We start from the raw sequence: 20,665 nt of genomic DNA, 5'->3' as shown, positions 1-20,665 counted from the left end.
GCTGTGGAAGCTAAAGCTTTAGATACTAAAACAGAAAGAAAATCACCTATCACAAAAACTGGAAACAGTACCTAATCTTTATAATCTTTGTAGTTTCCAAGCATGTTCTCACATCTGATTTCCTTTGGCCCCCTGCAACAACTCTCCCCCGTCGGAGTAAAATCCTCTCTCATTGGGTGAGCCGACCCTAAGAGACTGCCCTGATGATCTTTCCAAAAGACATGTCAGACTGACAGTTAAGAACAAAACTTGCATACTCGTGCCATCTACTGGTGCTTTTCTGGTAGCATGCGTTCCAGCGGACGTTATATTAAAAAAACATTTTTCTGCAGTGTAAACTTCAGGGCCACTCAGATGTTTTACTCATTATTCGTCAAGTCCTTGAAAATACTGCCGCCTCTCAATCATTGAGACCCGTTTTCGAAGGAGCCTACTTTAAAACAGGACTCAGGATTTACTCAGGAAAGGGTTTGAAAAGCTTGGATTCCTTTTGGCATTTTGGCAGGTTTTAGAAATGCCTCTGAGTACCTTCCAATTGGCTTGGAACCTGGGGGAAGGGAGATGGCTTAGCTAGGAAAAGAGAACACTCACAGAATCTTCATGTGGTCACAGTAACGCCTCCACTTTGCCCGGTGTTTTCTAGGAGGGCTACAGGTAGAGTTGGTTAGCTGAGAAGGTAGTGTGGCCAGGTGCTGACAGCTCACTCCATGGGACCTCAACAGTTGGTGGAAGTGAAATTCTGGGAACAGCTGAAGCCCACCCTCCTGACCCAGGGGCACACCAGGTGGGATCTCCCAACTGCACCAGTCCCTGAAAACTTCTGGCCAATCCTCAGGAACATAAATACCTCCTTTTCCAAAGCTGGGCTTTGCTCTCGGTATGTTTTTTAAAATTATTAGATGGAATTGCTTTTTGTACTTGGCATTAAATCCAGGGACAAGAGATGACTTGTTCATCGTTAGGGCAAATCCACAGAGGACTGAAATGAGATGATTTGATATATAAAACCATTTTTCTCATAATCTTTGGACTCTTTAAAAATTGGACTAACTCCATTAGAGCACTAGCGTGAAATAGGCTAAGACAAACACAGGAGAAAGAAAATTAGGTTTGTAAAGGAACTAGTCAATACCTGTAGTGAAAATTCTTACAGGATTCTTCTCAAAAGTCACCTTGTCTGGCTGGGGGGGAAATGGAGGCTTTTTTAAATTTATTTACCTTATCACTGAGGTTGTATTCACTAAACTTTACCTTGGTTTCCTTTTGTTCCATGGTAGGAGAAAAATAGGAGCCTTGACAATTATTGAAAGTGAAGTAAAATGTCTATTGAAGCAGATTATGAAAGGTTCCTTATGGCAAAAATGTCAAGATGGTAACAGTTAATAAACAGCAGATTTCTAGCCCTAATTTGCTATAAAGGCATATCAAACCAGGAAGGATTTAAAGAACTTTGAAAGCATTCTGGCCATTCATTAGAGTAAAATTAGAGTAAATTGTGAAGGACTGTAAAGGTTTACTGGAAAAAAGTATAGACACATTATATAATACTTAACAGGTTTTTAGGCCATGTATTTCACTATGTTTTAACAAGAATCATTTAAGATAGGACTTTTTATAATTCATACTTGAGAAAACAAAGGTTAAGAGGTTAAGTCACACACTTCCCAAAGTCACATAGTTAGTAAATCACACTCGTTATTAAAGACAGGCCTTTAAAATCTAGTGATCTTTCTAGAAAGATTTTTCCCGGAGACTTTTCCCCTCCTTTTAAAAAGCATATCTTAGGGAAAAGATTATCTGTTGTATTTACTCATTTTTAAGAATCACTGTTTTTAAGCAGGTGGACATCGTATTAATCTTTTTCTTGTTCATGCTTCTAAGTCTTTTGGCCTCTTTTTGAGAAATACCTGTTTGTACCAGGTGGTAACATACCATAAACCATACATTGCGTTAGCACCCTTACCCGCAGGGAATACATCCAAGGCCCCAGTTGATGCCTGAAACTGCGGATAGTACCAAACCCTATACATGTTGCTTTTTCCTATAATTTATAAATTAGGCACAGTAAGAGATTAACAATAAAATAGAACAATTGTAAGATACTGTAACGAAAGTTATGTGAATATGGTTTCTCTCAAAATATATTGTACTATTCTCACCCTTCCTCTTCTTGTGATGATGTGAAATGATAAAATGCCAACATGACTAGAGGAAGTGAGGTGGATGATGTAGGCATTTTGATGTAGGTCAGGCTACTCCTGACCTCTGACTGTATGTCGGGAGGATCATCTGCTTCCTGACCCGCAGGTGATTGAAATCTCAGAAACAGAGACCATGGATAAAGGGAGACTTCTATATCGTGAGTTTGAATAACCCTTTCAATAGTGATGGTCATGTATTTGCAGGTAAGTTATGTTTGCATTTGGGTAAAAAATCTGGATTTCTTGGCTTTACCTCAGAGACCAATCCAGTATTGGGAGAGGCATAATTCACTGTTTACCAAGTCTCCCAGGTGGTCAGATTACAGATGTTAAAAGCCTAAGTATGTTGAGTGTTGTCCAGGATCACAAAACCCTTAATGGTGCTTTGGGATGTATATTTTATGCCAAAATATATGTTTCAATTTGTTAAGTCCCACTATTCTAAAATAAAGAAGCCATATAATTCATACTCAATTTTAGATGGGTATGCATCCTAATTTTTCCTTTTCCGCTTTATTTCTAGAATTCTCATATTAGTGCAAAGTGCTAGCCTAACAGGAGTTTTTCAGTTTAATCTTGCTCTACTCCCAATTCACACCTTCCTTCCCTAGAAGGTTTTATATGGCTCCTGGTGGGAAGTTGGTGTTAAAAACAGGCATGGAATAGTGGATGTCTAAACTGAGATATTTTTATAACTGGTGTGGAAATGAACCATCATAAACATGTCTCTGAATCTTTTACAACTGGTAGTTTCCCAATACCGCTGGATCCAAACTGCCTGTGGACTGATTTCGGCCCAGGGTTGGGGCCACCTCTGTACTGAAGCATCCCATAAGATTTTTATGAATAAATAAATTTAGAAAATAGATACGCTATTTTTCTCCTCCAATCCAAAAGTAGCCACTTACAAGGGTAACTTAAATTGTTACAGTAATTACTAACAAACGCTTAACCCCCAAAATACTCACTTTAGGTTCTCTTTAAATAAAAGCACTCATGTTTAAAATCAAAACAACTTATGGCCACTGTCACCTAAAATGAAGAGGAAGGGTTCTGAAGTCTTCAAAGATTAAAGCTTTACCTGTACACCCCCCAGTAATCCGCTTATCTTGTGGTATACTCTCCCCTGTATTTGGTCAACCTCTTCATCCCAAAGCAAAATCATTCCCATTAAGTGCTTTCCCATCTCCAGTGAACAGTGTGTTCATTTTTCAATAAACAATCCAATCTGACTTCATCGTTCATGTTGCCTTTTTTTCAGTTTTGCAAATACAAGTTTTTAAAAGGAAGGCACAGAGGACTTCGTTGTTTGTTGTGGTACCTGCCAGTTGCCTAAGTTAACCTAGTGATAGCACATTTTTTTGTTCATATATACTAAACTGTAGTTTGTCAGTGTCTGAGGCAAAATCATCACACAGAAGTTACTACTGGTAAATTCAGTATCTCCTGGTGTAGATTAGGTTAAATTAACTAAGCCAGAATATCACCTTATCACTAACTGAAGAAAGCCATAGCTACTCAAAGGTATTACATATGTGTTCACATTAAAATTAAGATAAGATGATAAAAACTAAGTTAAAACTAAGACAAGGATCAGTGGGAAATAAGTAGTATTGCACCAATGCAAGACAAAATATACTTTATTGTGACAGCAAATGCACATAGCGCTGCAGGTAAGGCATGCTACCAGGGATCTGCATATAATCAAAGGCCAGTATGGAAATGAATGGGAATGAAAGCTGTTTCTTAAAGCTTGAAGATTTATTCCATGGTGAAGGAAAGATCATTTGTGTCCACTTATCTCAAATGCAGTATTATACACCTACTTAATCAGACACCTATGCCTCTAACCAAGAGCCAGAAAGCAAAGAAGAGAAACTTAATCTTAACTGTACTCAAGAGTCACTTCTAATATCAATGACAGAAAGATTTTGCTAGTTGAGGCAAACATCCTTTATAGACAAAGACCTAGAGATTGAGCACTCAAACATCCATTCATACATTTAAATAATTAGCCAATTTTAATGTCATTTATTCCACCAGAAACAAATACTAGAATACCTAGAAATAGTTTGGATAAAGAAACATTTATATTTTAATACTTCATAATGTTGTAAGTTTCGGGCTAAAATAACACCCTGAGTCAAATTTGATCCCTGAAGGGACCAAGTACAGTTTTAATTTCAATAGCTGAACTTTGGAGGGAAGATCTGAGAAAATAATGCTAATGACAGATCTAGTCCTTTGATGAAACTATTAGGTTCTACGGACTTGTCAAAATCAACACCAAACTGAGGATAGGCTGAAAATGCTTTGCAAAGCATTATTTTTAGATAGGCTCCTTCATTTTCCCTTCTTTTAAAACAGATGCAGATGAAATGCTTTCTGCATGAACGCACACTGACATTCTGTTCAACTCTTTTCTAAATGCAGTACTATGGGTTTAAACAGTATGCTTTAATTTTAAACACAGTAATCTCTTCTACACAGTCAATTTAGCTCGAGAGAGGAAAAGAAACACTACCATGAAAATTACTTATCAAATACTCCGCTCTTCTTTTAGAAGGTGTTTTTAAAAGCAACACAGGACCAAAAACATCCAACTATTACTTTATTTATATTACTATGCTTAAGTTACATGGAAAAGACAACCAAGCAGTTCTGCCCCATTTCAGGAAAAGTTTCCAATCAACACCAATTTTGTGGTGACAGAGAACTAGGAACGGTGACATCTTTGGGTCATGACTGACAAGGAAGGATGGGCTCTGGTGCTACGGTTCATCTCCAACAAGAATATGGCACAGCGGCCAGCACAAGCCATACTAACACTGAACCTTTAGCGCTGGTCACAAAGTCGGGTCTCTTCCCTGAAGCTAGCAAATCAAGTGAAATAACTGGGTTTAAAAAACATTTTTTTAAATGAAGCCCAAATAAGTTTAAAAACCATGCTCTTGACACATTTTTCCTTTCAAAATTTACATAAAACACACTTTTTCACTCTAACAGCCCAGATTTTTTTTTCCTCACATAGCCCATCATGTAGCTGCAGATAGACTATTCTGCCTCAAGATGTAAACATAGGGAAAAAAAAAATTAACGGCATCTGCATAATATTCTCTCTACACACTGCTGCTGGATGGAAAATTGAAAATTAAAAAAAAAAAGAAAGAAAGAAAGAAAGGTTCCATCTTAGATTCTCACAACTTCTTGTTCCGCAGTTCATGAATCCGACCCTGATGCTAAGGTGACAGTGTATGTAAGTAGATTTTTGTTTTCAGTGAAGGAGACCTGGGAAAAGATGGGAGTTATCTCTTTTTCTTCAAGAGTTATCAGATGGTACGTGCTCCTCGAAGCCCTCACTCTCTCGTACTAGAGCGCGTTCCAGGATCACACGGCCTTCCTTATAGCGCTGGCTGTCTTCAGTGGCGAACTCATAGATCCATCCCAGTTTGCTATTGCAGTTCTTGCAGCTCACGTCTCGAACCATGTGGCGGCCAGTGAGCATGACCCGGTCTTGAACTTCACTGTACTGCAGGTTAACTACCTAAGAAACATGGGAACACAAAATTGCCAAGCCCTGTGAGTTATCTGCCAAAGAAGTACACATTATTTTGGTTGGTGCAATAAGAGCAACTTCAGAAAAGCAAACAGCAGTTGTTACTTTAGTCAAACCTACAATACCCTTCCCAAGAGCTATTTTTAGAAGTTGCTGGGAAAGGCAAATATCTGGCAACTGCACTGCACTGGCCATCTAATGCAATCTTGCATTACCGTACCATGTACTAGTCCAAGCTGCACTACTTATATATCCTGTAGTTATATTTCTCTTGCAGTGAAGAGTCCTCCACCTGGAGCCATAAAATGTTGGTTTGGGTCCAACTGTTATCATTCACCATTCAATGAGGAGTTCAAATAAGGCTACCAATGAAAGAGAACCTAGTATATAACAGGTATTCCACAACAACAAAAAAGCTTGCCAAATTTGTTTCTAGAAATACATTTTATATACAAACCGACTGGGACACACGAGGCCTACTACACTGTGATACAGTTTTCAAATGGGTTCAAATAATCTGTGAAGCATTTCCAGTGATTCTGAACATCCAATAATCCTCTATGCTTTACTTTCCTGTAAACGGCCAGACAGTAAATATTTCTGGCTTTGAGGGCTGTATGATTTTTGTTTTAACTATTCCAGAGGCCATCCGTACATGAATGAGCACGCTGTGCTTTATTAAACTTCATTTACAGCAACAGGTAGCTGGCCTGCCATAGTATACCAACTCCTGCTCTGTACCTAAAGAAAGATCAAGAGATCTGCACTATCATTTCTTTCAGAGAAAAGCTTATTTCTAAATGGAACAGAGGGGTGTCCACTGGGGAAGTCTAGCTGACCTTTAAGAGCAGTACCCTGGACTAGTTCTGCCCCTCAGCCTAAAAGATTTGGAAATTCAACTCTGCTAAAACACATCAGACTCCAGGAGGCAGAATCACATCAATCAATTTTATTTTATTTCATTTTTTAAAAAATTTTATTTATTTGACAGAGAGAGACAGTGAGAGAGGGAACACAAGCAGGGGGAGTGGGAGAGGGAGAAGCAGGCTCCCAGCTGAGCGGGGAGCCCCATGTGGGCTCAATCCCAGGACCCTGGGATCACGACCCAAGCCAAAGGCAGACGCTTAACCGACTGAGCCACCCAGGTGTCCCTCACATCAACCAATTTTAAAGCAAGCCAGAAATCAGAGGAGACAGACTAGTCATTAATTTGTAAATCAGGGAACACTCTTCCTGTTGGCATGCAATAAACCACAACATAATCAGGATGACTGGTGAGCATAAATTAGAACAAGGGAAACTGGTTAGATGATCTTTATTCACTTGCACTGTCAAACTATGAAAGCTTAATGCAGCTCTCCCTAGGATAAATCAGTGACATGGGTATAGGGGTACTTCTGCCCCTTCTTCCATAGTGTGTGAAGTCACTACTAAATTCTTACACTGAATGTTTCATGAAGCAATGAAGACTGCCCTTCTTATTGTAACACAGTCTTCAAACTCCCATAGTAAAACATCACATTCTAGGAATGCCTTCCTGAGGTCCCAAAGACAAACTAGTGGACACTCTTTCCTGCATGCAGATTACAGCTCTCATTTGGACTCTTTCTGCTATCTCCAAGCTCTGAGGGATATTCTGGTATTGCTGTCAAAAATATCCACTGAACTCACTTAGGAAATGAAGCTGGTTTTCCCACCAACCTTGTTAAAAAGAAATGCTCTGCCAGTGGCGCCTGTGAACCGTGTGGAGATGAGCTCTGAGCGGTTGGTCAGGATTGTATCGCAGTTTGCACAAGAAAACAGACGGGTACCACCGATATGATCGAGGAAAATTCTGCCCATTTTTATAGCTGAAGTTCTAAAAACCTAGAAGCAAATGGAAAAGAACAAGAAAGCATTAGGATTAAAAAAAATTGTTGGTATCTACTTGGTGGGGGTCATAGAAAACCATTTATATATATATATATATATATATATATATATATATATATATATAATGATCTCTGCTTTGTAGTTCTCAGTATGGGAAGTAGTTGACTCTGTGCTAAAGGATCCAAGGTTCATGCACGGAACAAACAGGCATACCAAGCTAAGAACTGTTTAGAAGCAGTGAGCCAAGGAAGCAAACATGTTTAGGCAAGGTTGGAACAATATCACTTCTCTTTTGGCTGGTATGACAAACACAGGAAGAAAGTGGAGTATCAGAAACCGAATAATGAGAAGCACAGGCAGAGATGTGAGAAAAAAGGCTTTAGCCTAAGTGTTAAGGGTACATTCTGAGCATATGTAATCTGAGGAAAGACTTGTGGGGCACGTGTGGGTGATCACAAGAGCAGAAAAAGGGACAATCAGAAATGGGAAGAGAGTAGTCCCGGTTAAGAGAGGGGGTAGCTCTGGCCATCAGGCACCCTACAACCATGGGGGGCGATGGCACTACCAGCAGTATGCTGGGAGTCTGTGAGGCACTGTACTCGGTGCTTTTCTTATTTCAAAATCATCCCAACAACTCTGTGAGGTTATCACCCCCATTTCATAAATTATCCAAGGTTATTAACTGATCAAAGGTCACAGGGCTTTCAAGTACAGAAAATCATGACCGGAATGCAGTTCACCCACCCTAAAGCCAAAAGTCTTGCATTACCCTGGCATAAGGCTAGGAAAACAAGCACAGAAAAGAAGGGAAAGATGAGCCATTATTACATAACTTGTATTTAAGAAACCATACTGATTCAATAAATCACAGAAGTGCTGAAACACTGAAACAAGAAGCTTTGAAACCCAGATTCTGAAACAAGGATAATCACTTCAGTATTTCAAAAGTTAGAGTTAATATGTGCAACTCCTTGAATTCATAGCAATTAATCCCCTTAAACACTATTTTTTAAAGATATAGATATAGCCAAGAATACACTACAGCTCTCATTAAAGAATTTATTCCTGGTATAGTTTTCAGCTCCTGCGTTTTGAATATTTGTATCACCTATCTTTAAAATGGCATGCAGAGCTGATGTAGCTGCCACTATGAAAACAAACTCTAAAATCTATGTTTCTAGTAAGAATCCACTGTCATTTTAAATTTGGGGAAATTTCATTACAAATTAAAAATTCCATCATTCCTTCTTACATCTGTGAACTTCCTTTAGTTATTAGGCAGTCCTAATGTCATCAAAAAAGTCATCACAAAGGTTATGACTTCCATTAAACATTTTGATATGGAAGTTTAATAAGAATGAAAAATGGTAAATACAATTAAAATTTGTGGCTAGTGAAAGGAAAACCACTGCCCATTAACAAACATGTCAATGAATAAACCCTGGGTGAAAACAAGACTTAAGAAATATTTAGCTTTTTGATTACATTTCTGCAAAATGACAACAAAAGAGTTACTATTGTTTTACAGCCTTTAAAATGATAGCACTACTTTTTTCAGATGCTTCAGAGCACAGTATTTGTTACATAAAGGTCAGAGGTTGCAAAATTTAGGCCTGCAGGCTGAATTCATTTGGTGGCATAGGGATGAAACAGTGAACAAAACAACCCTTCCCTTACAAAACATATGTGGACATGTTTAATTTGGCCCACAAAGTTTATTAATAAAAAACACCTGGGCCACCATCAAACATGAAAGATTTCATTAAAGAGCCTGGTTTTTTTTTTGTTTTTTTTTTTTTTTTTAAACAATAGGGAGATCTGGCCCACAGGGCACGTGTTCTCCTGTGGCAACAATGACTGGAGGTGAGTGGTAGCTGCACTCCCCCAAGGTCATTGGGTCTGCTCAGTCACCACTTTGCATCACATAATTACTTCCCCCGTAAGACATCTGGGTTTATGACTCTTCATATAACCACAGCATACAACAACTTGTGAGCAGGTGATCTGGGTCATGTTTCTTACTGCTGCTCAACTACAGAAAGTAATCAATAGCAAGGTTTTACAGTCTTACCTCTTACGACACAGTCCTCAGATTCCATAGTTCTCTGAAAACCAGTATAGTGCAGTGATTTAGCCTCCTGCTTGGGCTTCTGGGACTCATTACTTTAAAACGAATTTTCCTTCAAACTTTTAAATATTCATATTGTAACTTCTTTCAACCATAATGCAGTATTAACTAGATGTTTTTGAACTGGCCATGGCAAACACAAGGTTGCTGTGGAAAACGTACTGAGACTTCAAAATGAACTCTCCCTGTAACTTCTGCCTACATCATTCTATCTTTAACTCAAAATTACCATATAGCTATGACCATTTGCTACTGGATATAGGCAATCTCTTTATTCCTAAATGGGGTAAAGAGATTTAACATGTTTTTTCTTCCTTGCTTCAAATTCAGTCTATTTTTTACTTTTACCCAAGTATTTTTACTGGATTCAATTGTATGATTCATTACCAAGACCAAAAATATCTGTGCACAATCACTATTCCTAGTTGTGATTTCCATTTATAGAGTACTATATATGGATATAAAACTGTAAAATTAGTTCTTATTTGCCAAAAAAGAGAGGCTAGAATGCCATGGAATCTAGCAAAAGCAAGCAAAACGTCCCTTTCTATCAAAGGTCTGATCTTTTGGAAGTAGAAAAACCTCTGCAGGGTCATTACGTTCTAGGTGTTAAGCCTTAGTTTTGCAAGGCTAGAAACAACCTACTGACTCACACTATCCAAATTCTCAAGAGGCTGCTATCAATCAGAATGCCACTTTATATTTAAGGAGAAAGGTCATTAAAAAGCTAAGACGTAGTGCCTGAATCAGACTCCTTTGGACCTGGAGGATATACTGAACTCTGCTTTAGACCTAGTAATTAGTGTCTACACTGTATGGGACACTACTTCATATACCACATTTAATCCTGACAGTTTTTTAATCGTCACTCTATTTCTGCAGAGGAAGAAATAAAAGTCTATGTGACTTCCTGACACTGGCCAAACTGGGGCCTGAAATGAAACCTTGCTCCAGTTGTTCTTTTCCCTCTCCTCATTCTCTAGGGACCAGAGGGCTGCCAGATTCATGGCCTTTCTCCCTCAGATTTATCATGTACCCTTCCTGCCTCCATGCTGATCCCTCCTGTATTTCCTTTCTTAGGTGGTGGCCAGTTCGAAAGACACACTCTCCTAAACTAGTAAACCCTGGCAACCTCTCACAAAACTTCCTAAATCACTTTTGGAGGTCTTTCCTCCTTCCCCATCAATGTCTTAATTCAAATTCTTATCCCTTCTAGATAAACCTCTTGTGGCCAGGGAGTGTATATTATTAAATGCAATGCACATTCACAGGTACCCGTACATTTCTGCTAAATTTGATAGCACTACAAAAATAAGGTCAAAGGCATGTGCTTTAGTCATCATTCTTTTTTTTTTTTTTTTTTTTTTTTGAGAGAGGGAGGAGAGAGAGAGAGGAGAGGGGCAGAGGATGAGAGAGAGAATCCCAAGCAAGCTCCACACCCAGCACAGAGACAACTTGGGGCTTGATCTCACCACTCTGAGATTACTCCTGAGCCCAAATTGACTGAGCCACCCAGGTGCCCCACCATCTTTTTCTGAGCTCATACAGACCACTCCTCTACAAACTTCAAAACTTTTCTTCTGACAGAATAGAATATAGCTAATTCTTTTAGCAAAAAAGTCTCCAGATTTTTCAAGGAATAATTTACATACCATAAAATTTAGCCACTGTTTAAGTATACAATTGAACGATTTTTAGATTTATAGGGTTGTGCCACTACTTTATATCACAACCCAGCATTAGAATATTTCTATCACCTCCCCAAAATTCCCACAAAGCCCTCTGCAGTCACAGGCAACCAGTGATCTACTTTGTTTTTGTTTTTACATTCAAAATATTTCCCAGATATGCTAAGTATCTTGCTTAGACTTAGAAGAGTTCCAAATCTCTTCAGCCACATATTTTATTTTTTAAGATTTTATTTATTTATTTGACAGAGAGAGAGATATAGCAAGAGAGGGAACACAAGCAGGGGGAGTGGGAGAGGGAAAAGCAGGCTTCCTGCAGAGCAGGGAGCCCGATGCGGGGCCCGACCCCAGGACCCTGGGATCATGACCTGAGCCGAAGGCAGATGCTTAACCGACTGAGCCACCCAGGCGCCCCAGCCACGTATTTTAAAAACACCTTAAAATTGAGCTGCTTTTACACAAGACTAATGTTCTCGGTGCTGACTCTAGGGGCACCTTACTGTGTCTCTAAGTAATAAAATACATGCTTTGGGAGGCCTTGGGCTGGCTTCAGGGGGACAAAAATGGCTATGGCCAGCGATTTCTACTGGCGCTACTATGTAGGGCACAAGCGCAAGTTTGGACACAAGTTTCTGGAATTCGAGTTTCGGCCAGACGGAAAGCTAAGATATGCCAACAACAGCAATTACAAAAATGATGTCATGATCAGAAAGGAGGCTTATGTGCACAAGAGTGTAATGGAGGAACTGAAGAGGATTATTGACGACAGTGAAATTACAAAAGATGATGCGTTATGGCCTCCCCCTGACAGAGTTGGCCGACAGGAGCTTGAAATTGTAATTGGAGATGAACATATTTCTTTTACAACATCGAAAATAGGTTCACTTATTGATGTAAATCAGTCAAAGGATCCTGAAGGCCTTTGAGTATTTTACTATTTAGTACAGGACCTGAAATGTTTAGTTTTTAGTCTTATCGGATTACGTTTCAAGATTAAACCAATCTAAATTGTAAAAAAAAAAAAAAAAAATGCTTTGGCATCTGTCAGTGTTGAAGTTCAAGTTTATAACCAAAACTAGGGCCAAAATCATCATAGCTAAAGCTTTAAGATGTTTTCTTGCTTTTTACAATCTCAAGCAAAAAACAGTAATAATCTTAATTTTAATAAGTACCATTTCCCAGATAATTTTATAAGTAAGTCCTCTTTGGTACTAGCTTTTCTTACTTCCAGGTAATTAAAATCATTAAAAGCTTGAAATAAGTACCAAACATGGTTGTTTACTAGGAGCCTATTATCAGTATCTGAAAGTAATGGAAACTGAAGGGCCAGGTTAAAAATATAAGTGAAATTCATAGATGATCTAAAGATCACATTTTAGTAATTGTTTCAATTTCCTTCCCCCTTCAACAGTACATTTAGCTAGCTAGAATTTTCCATTTCTATTTTAATAGGAGACCCCAGTGAAGCAATCACATTTTTGAACTCTTTTTATAGAATTTAAAAAAAATTCACAGGATTTACAGAATCTGTAAGAGAAAAAAAGTTTTGCTTTGAAAAATTCACAAAATACAATGTCTCCAGGAATGTGTAACAGTTGACCCTTGAACAATGTGGGGGTGGTGGTTAAGGATGTCAACCACGCGCCCCCCCTGCACAGTGGAAAATCTGCATATAACGACTCCCCAAAAACTTAACAGGTTGACCGGAAGCCTGACAACATAAACATAAGCATCAAATAACACCTTTCGTATGTTGAATGCATTATATACTGTATTCTTACAATAAAGTAAGCTGGAACAGAAAACATTACAAAAACCATGAAAAAATACATCTACAGTACTGTATTTATTGAAAAAAACCCACACATAAGCAGACTCATGCAGTTCCAACCTGTGTCCAAAGTCAACTATTTCAAAAATTAGACAATATGGACTATGTAATTTCCTTGAGTCCAAGTCAATAAAACAACTTTCTAAAAATGGCTATTTTTAGTTGAGATTTAAGGGTTTTTTCTTAAAGCAGTTTTAGGTTCACAGCAAAAAAACGCCTGCCAAGATTTTTCTCTTTAAGAAATCCATGAAAGGCAGGTTTTTGTATCCATATAAGTTTTTGGTTCCTTTGGGTAAATACCAAGGAGTATAACTGCTGGATCATATGCCAAGTCTTCCAAAGTGGCTGTACCATTTTACAGTCCCACCAGTAAGGAATGAAAGTTCCTGTTACTCTACACATCCTCTTCAGCATTTGATGATGTCAGGGTTCAGGATTTTGGCCATTCCAATCGGTGTGTGTGTAGGGGTATCTCGTTGTTTTAATTTGCATTTCCCTAATGGCATATGATATGGAGCATCTTTTCATATGCTATTTGCCATTTTTAAAATCAGGTTGTTTTCTTTTTGTTGAGTTTTTAAGAGTTCTTTGTATATACTGGATAAGACCTTTATTGATGTCTTTGCAAATTTTTTCTCCCAGCCTGTGGCTTATCTTCTTGCACTCTTGATGTCTTTTGCACAGTTTTTAATTTTAATGAAGTCCAGCTTATCAATTATTTCTTTCATGGATCATGCCTTTGGTGTTGTATTCAGAAAGTCACTGCTATACACAATGCCATCTAGATTTTCTATGTTACCTTCTAGGAGTTTTATAATTTTGCATTTTACATGTAGGTCTGTGACTGATTTTAATTTTTGTGAATGAGGTGTAAGGTCTGTGTCTAGATTTTTTTTTTTTTTTTTTTTTTGCATGTGGAGGTCCAGTTATTTTAGCACTGGTTTATTGAAAATACTATCTAGGGCGCCTGGGTGGCTCAGTTGGTTAAGTGACTGCCTTCGGCTCAGGTCATGATCCTGGAGTCCCGGGATCGAGTCCCATATCGGGGTCCCTGCTCAACGGGGAGTCTGCTTCTCCCTCTGACCCTCTTCCCTCTTGTACTTTCATTGTCTCTCAAAAAAATAAATAAAATCTTTAAAAAAAAAAAAAAGAAAAAAGAAAATACTATCTATATGAGGAAATTGAAAATGAAATTGTAAAAAACAATTTAAAAAAAATGAAATTGTATTTCATTTCCACTGTACTGCCTTTGCACCTGTCAAGTATCAGTTCATGATATTTATGTGGATCTCTTTCTGGGCTCTCTATTCTGTTCCATTGATCTATTTGTCTACTCTGGTCAACACCATACTGTCTTGATTACTGTACCTTTATATTAAGTCTTAAAGTCAGGTAGTGTCAATCTTCTGACTGTTCTCTTTCAATATCAGATTGGCTATTCTTTTGCCTCTCTATAGAAACTTTAGAATCAGTTTGTTGATATTCACAAAGTAATTTGTTGGGATTTTAAGTGGTATTGCAATGAATCCAAAATTGGGACTAATAGTGTGACAGCACTGAGTCTTCCTATCTATGAACATGTAGTCTCTCCATTTATTTCCTTCTTGATTTCATTTTTTTTTTTTAAAGATTTTATTTATTTGACAGAGAGAGACACAGTGAGAGAGGGAACACAAGCAGGGGGAGTGGGAGAGAGAGAAGCAGGCTTCCCGCGGAGCAGGGAGCCCAATGTGGGGCTCGATCCCAGGACCCCGGGATCATGACCTGAGCCGAAGGCAGACACTCAACCGAGCCACCCAGATGCCCCTCCTGATTTCATTTATTTTTCCTCATATGGATCTTGTAACATTTTGTTAGATTTATACCTAGGTATTTCATTTTTTTGGATGCTAAATGTTGTTTTTCATTTCAAATTCTACTTGTTCACAGCTAATATATATATACATATATATATATATGCATACACACACACACACAAAATCAGTGACAAATACGGTATCTTGTTCTTTGGCTCACTGCTATATACTTTCCTTAAAAGCAGGGGTCAGCAAACTAAGGCCTGTGGGTAAAATTCAGTTCACCACCTGTTTCGTAATGGCCCACAAGCTAAGAATAGTTTTTATGCTTTTAAATGGTAGGAAAAAGACATCAAAAGATTATTTTGTGACACAGAAGAACTACATGAAATTCAAATTTGCATCCATAAATAAAGTTTTATTGGGACACAGCCACATCCATTTGTTTATACTGGAAAGCTCTCTCACTGCCATAGCAGAGTCTGAATAGTTGTGGCTGAAACCTTATGGCTTGTAAAATTCACAATATTCCCTATCTGGCCCCTGACAAAGTATGCTGACCCCTGTTAAAAATGCTTTCAGACGGCGAAAAGGGCTTTTCATTTAAAAAGCAGTCTTTCTCAGTAAAAAAATAAACTTAGTTGGCACTCAGATTTAAGGATCAACAGGAGTATTAGACAGGATCAATTTAATCCTGCTCCCCTTTTCTTCACAGATATTCCTAGCTAAAATCTTTAACTTTCTATAATCAGATCAGCTCTAAAAAGATTGCAAAAATAAATAATATATACCACCTAACTGCTGCCTCCTCTCTCTGCATCCCCAGGATTTAAACAATGTGGCCCAGATACTTGATTTCTGGAATCAGACAGCCTGGGTTCAAAACTCAGCCCTGCCCCTTAAAAGCTGTGTAAACTTTGGATAAGGTATCCTCTGCTTCTTCATCTGTAAAATGGAGATACCAGTATCCATCTCTGAGTTGTGAGAATTCAGTATAGATTATACATTATGAGAATAGTGCCCGGCACACCACAAATGTTAAACAAAGGTCAATGCAGTAAAATCAGATTTCCTTCATCCACATTCCCCACCCCAACTTCCCCATCCTATTAAAGAGGAAGAAGGTTGACGCCTGGGTGGCTCTGTCGGTTAAGCGCCTGCCTTTGGCTCAGGTCATGAACCCAGGGTCCTAGGATCAAATCCTCCATCAGGCTCCCTACCCCCCCACCCCCCACCCCCATGCTCATGCTCTCTCTCTCAAATAAATAAAATCTCTTAAAAAAAAAAAAGAGGAGGAAGAAAGCAAAACACAGAAAGAACATGAGACAAATAACAGTTAACTGGCTTCACCTCATGTTAATTACTACAAAGCTAAGCTAAGCGAAGAGGTGACAGAAATTACAAGCAGAAGGGAAGTTAGAAACCTTCTGAAGCATCTCAAATTCTCATTGTCACAGTTCCAGGCCTCCTTGTAATTAATAATCCAGTTGGGATCCAACCCTGGCAGGTAGATTTGGCCAAAGAAAGCATCACACTGCCCAGCCCTAAAAATACCAGGGAGAATAGTAAGTATTGATTTGCATCTGTAAGGACCCACTGATGAGAAAAACACCCTGTTCACAGACTTTTCCTCTGTAAACCAATTATTTCCTCAGGGCATTTCCATGGACCACAGAACAGACAATACTGGGACTCTACCTATTGCTGGACAAGTGAGTGGGGTTTTTCCAATGCCAGGAGGTGGCTGGCAAATGCAACCTACAAAGACTCTAGCAGGGAACTGAATGTGCAGAGGCCTAGTGCAGAAAGGGTTCAAGAAATCTGCCCTTCCAGAGGAAATTGTATTTTGCGATGGTTCTGGTAAAATGAAAACACGCTGAAGCCTGTTTATCTGTTTTTCAGTCTCTCCCCTCTCCAAGACAAAAGAAGGAACAAAACCTAAAGACTTTTGTTTTCGGTCGATTACTATAATTAACATTTAATGCTATTGTTCTCTCATCAACTATTTTCATACTGACTTGTGACTAAATTCTATTGAAAACTTAAAAGGGAGAAAATAAATTGAGTTCAATCCATAAAACCAATTTACCAATTTTTGTACAAAATATTTACCAAACCAAGGTTTCAGTGACAAGCGAAAGTTGTTTTCCTCTTGTTCTCTTGTAATACCCGACCAGTTTCCTTTGCTGTGTCAAATGTTTGGGTTGTGGAATCAGGTCTTCAATGGGCAGTAACCTATATTTTTGTTTTTGTCCTTCAAATAATGCCTTTGTTGTTGAATGTTTTCCAGGTTTACTGTATTTCTATTAATACTTATTGTTTAGTCATCACTAGAAAATAATAGTTATGTAACTCAGTGAGGCAGCTAAACTGAGTTGGTAATCTCCCCAAAACACCCCATTGGCAAGACAAATTGAGATCTCTCAGTTGTTGTGATGCAATACCATGAGTCAAAAAAGCCTTATTGGGTGGACTGGAGTATATTAACTGTCTGGTTTCCCGATTAAGGTGTCAAGTGACAAATTCATGTCATAGCTAAGATTCAGTTCCTACATTACCCAGATATTAGGACACAGGATTACCAGAAAAACAGATAATGATTTATATAGCCATTTAGGCTCTATAAAACCTAAAATGGTATTTTGGGCACAAATGTACTTAGGACTATCTTCACATCTCATGAATATATTTAGAACTAGCTTTCACATCTCATGAACATATTTAGGACTATGTTGGAGGGTAGTGTCTAATTTAATATCTTCTTTTTAGGGTGCCTGGGTAGCTCAGTTGGTTAAGTGACTGCCTTCGGCTCAGGTCATGATCCTGGAGTCCCCAAGCAGGGAGTCTGCTTCTCCCTCTGACCCTCTTCCCTCTCCTGCTGTCTCTCATTCTCTCTCTCTCAAATAAATAAAATCTTTAAAAAAAAAAATCTTTTTAGACTTAATTTTGGCTTTATTTCCCTTCCCTTTTGTTTCTAAACCTTTTTCTCTCTTCTATCACTTCAGTAAAGTGAAAGACAGGTAAGTGGGGAAAGGTCCTTGATGATCCAACCATATATTATTTTTAGAAACCACATGCATGTTACTAACCTTTTTAGAAAAGTTGTTTCCTAAAAATCCAATTTCTGTAGTTCCCCTGTATAGAATTAAATAATTTACCTGAGCACATTTTATTATCTCCCTCCCCTACAGATAAGATGGTTGCTAGAGATAAACTTAAAAAAGAAAGTCAACCAGTAGGCCTATAGTGGGCACTGAGATGGGTGAGGATATGATAAAGTTAGATATGTCCTTTCCAAGGAGGTACATTCTACCTGGTGTTCCACTACGTTCCCAGAAAGATAATGGGATAAATGGAAAAACACATTGTGTGCCAAATTCCACAAGCTCCACCTTCTCACTATCTGTAAATGCTCCAGGCCTGTTTTTCCTTCTAGGCCTGTCTGCCCACAAGCCACCCAAAGACTCTCCCATTTTCTAGGTCTAAGCAATACCAATCCATTTAAGAATGCTTCCCACTTCACTCACCCATTTTTTTTTTTCCACTGCCCCATTTTGAAACTCCCATGACACTCATTTCATAGTTTGCTAACACGTACGTTTGTACTGTTACTCAATTTCATTTGTCTATGACTTTTTACTAAGCTACAGGCTTCCAAAGTTCTTGGTAACTTCCTTCTTATCTAACACAGTACAAATATGCAATCAAGTTTTAGGAAAAGAACGACCAAGATACTTCACATCTGGCAGAAATATTTACCCTGGGAACACTTCGTGTATTTTGGTTCGTCTGTGTTGGAACGCTGCTGCAACAACTGTATACACGGCCACGCAAAGTGAGCTAATATCCTATTACCCCCAGTGTGACTTCACCAGCAAGTCTAGTTTTCCAAAAACACAAGGTTAGCTAGCCTGAGGTTACTTCAGGTTTTCCATCTGTCAAGGAGACCTGGAATAAAAATCCTCAGATTACCGACAGGGCTCTGTAAACAGAAAAAGTTTAAAAATAAATGAGCTGTACACGTTCCCAGACTCTCTCCCTTGAGGAGGGGGGGAGAGTAATGGGTGTCAGGAATAAACAGATCTTTTGGTAGCAGTTCCGTTTTCCAACGCCCGCTGTTCACAATACTCATTGTCCTACCTAGCTACCTGGAAGGAGGGTAGAATAAAGGGGCTGCAAGAGCACGCCCACCCTCCCACCGTGGGGCGAGGCGGGCGCGACCCGCAGCCGCCCAGACCCCGCCAGCCGCCCGCGGCCCCAGCTGGCCCCAGCTGATTGCGGGCACGTGACGCCGCGGGCCAATCGGGAGGGGCCGGGCCGAGCGCGGCGCGGCCTCCTCCCGCACCACAAACACGGGCCGGAAACAGCTGAGCGGGCGGCGGCGCGGGGTCCCGGCCTGGCCGCCGGGGCCCGGGGACGCCCGACGGCCGTCTAACAGTCGCACCCCGCCCTCCACCGGGCCAGCGGGGCCCCACGCTCGCTTCTGGGGCCAGCCTGCGAGCTACAGGGCAGGGTGGCCGACATTCACCAGGCGGGGCAGACACAAAGCCAACACGGCCCCCCGCCCGGAGCTAGTGCCAGGGGCCGGGACGGTGGCCCTTTTTCAAGAGGGGCCGCGCCGCGGCGTAATCATGGCCCCGCAGCTCGGCGCCGGGTTCGGACTTCACTCCGGGGCCGGGGGCGCGACGAGGCTGCCGAGGAGCAGGCCTCCGGACGTCTGCGGTGGCGCGGAACCCCGGCGCGCCCCCGACACTGCGGCGGGGACGCGGCCCGTGGGGGGCGGGGCAGCCGGGGCGGGGGGTGGGGGGGATAGCCGGCCAAACTGCCCGCGGAAGGGCCTCCTAGGCGGCGCCGGGGGACCTGGTCCGGCGGGAGGCTGCGGCGGGAGGGCGCGGCCGCCGAGCTGAGGGGTCGCGGCTGTTGCGGTCGCCCCGGCTGCGCGGCGGGGGCGGGCCGACGGCGGCGGCCGCGCCTGGGCCTCACAAAGAGGAAACAGCCCAGCGCGCAGCCCCGGCACTGGGGCCCGCCCAGAGGGGTCGAGGGCGGCCGCGCTGGGACCCCGGGGGGAGCCCGACGAGGAAGAGGCACTTCCTGCCTGAGTCCCCCCGCCCCGGGCCGATCCCAGAGTGCTTCGAAGCCGTCGGCCCGGAGGGCTCCTCTGCCCCCGTCGGGTTCCGAGCCCAGCCCCCCGCCCACCGCACTCACCCCGAGCGGCTGTGAGATCCGCGGCCGCCAGCGGCTCTTCGCTCCTCAGCTGGGATGAAGCCCCTCGGCCACCCGAGTCTCCAGGTTTAGTCAGGCCCCGGCCTTGGCCCCGCCTCTCCCTGGTTGGGCCTCCGCGTCAATCACTCAATATAGCTCCGCCCCTCGAACAGTCGGCTCTCCCGGTTGGCCCAGGACCCCCTTCATTTCTAGGCCCCGCCCTCATCCCCGGCACCCTGCCCCTTCCGCTGGGCCCCGCCCCTTCCCTGGTTCACCCTCCCCCACTCTCTCTCCCCTCCGCGTCGCTGCCCACCCCTCCCAGAAGCCGCAGACACAGGGCGAGCTCCCGCAGCTCACCCCGCCCCTGACTCTACTCCTCGTACTCGTACAG

General features: G+C 41.1%; 1 protein-coding gene and 1 pseudogene across 2 annotated transcripts; one reads left to right on the top strand and one right to left on the bottom strand.

The window, feature by feature from the left end:
- Positions 1–3,823: 3,823 nt before the first annotated feature.
- YPEL5 (yippee like 5) lies at positions 3,824–20,407 on the bottom strand. 2 transcript variants are annotated; one of them, XM_028099441.2, is made up of 4 exons: positions 20,278–20,407; positions 18,832–19,020; positions 7,459–7,623; positions 3,824–5,745 (listed from the first exon to the last, which is right to left on the bottom strand). In XM_028099441.2, the coding sequence occupies exons 3-4, from the start codon at positions 7,597–7,599 to the stop codon at positions 5,521–5,523; spliced, it is 366 nt and encodes a 121-aa protein (XP_027955242.1). In that variant the 5' UTR covers positions 7,600–7,623; positions 18,832–19,020; positions 20,278–20,407; the 3' UTR covers positions 3,824–5,520. The 2 variants fall into 2 exon arrangements, with proteins under 2 accessions (XP_027955242.1, XP_027955241.1); XM_028099440.2 differs by lacking the exon at positions 18,832–19,020 and having other exon boundaries at positions 20,278–20,405.
- On the top strand, positions 12,009–12,452 carry LOC148163510 (protein mago nashi homolog 2 pseudogene; annotated as a pseudogene).
- Positions 20,408–20,665: the final 258 nt, after the last annotated feature.

Source organism: Eumetopias jubatus, unplaced genomic scaffold (assembly GCF_037043125.1).
Source record: "Eumetopias jubatus isolate StellerSeaLion01/CBP00866 unplaced genomic scaffold, mEumJub1_p1.0 scaffold_9, whole genome shotgun sequence".
In the NCBI taxonomy this organism is placed as follows: Eukaryota; Metazoa; Chordata; class Mammalia; order Carnivora; family Otariidae; genus Eumetopias; species Eumetopias jubatus.
Note: the sequence above shows the minus strand (reverse complement) of the source record. Positions and strands in the feature narration are given on the sequence as shown.

Excerpts from the sequence above, each read along its gene's own strand:
- YPEL5 (XM_028099441.2), bottom strand. The coding sequence starts at position 7,599 with ATGGGCAGAATTTTCCTCGATCATATCGGTGGTACCCGTCTGTTTTCT. Across the intron at positions 5,746-7,458 it reads GAGCATTTCTTTTTAACAAG|GTAGTTAACCTGCAGTACAG; the intron begins GTTGGTGGGAAA and ends CATGTTTCTTAG.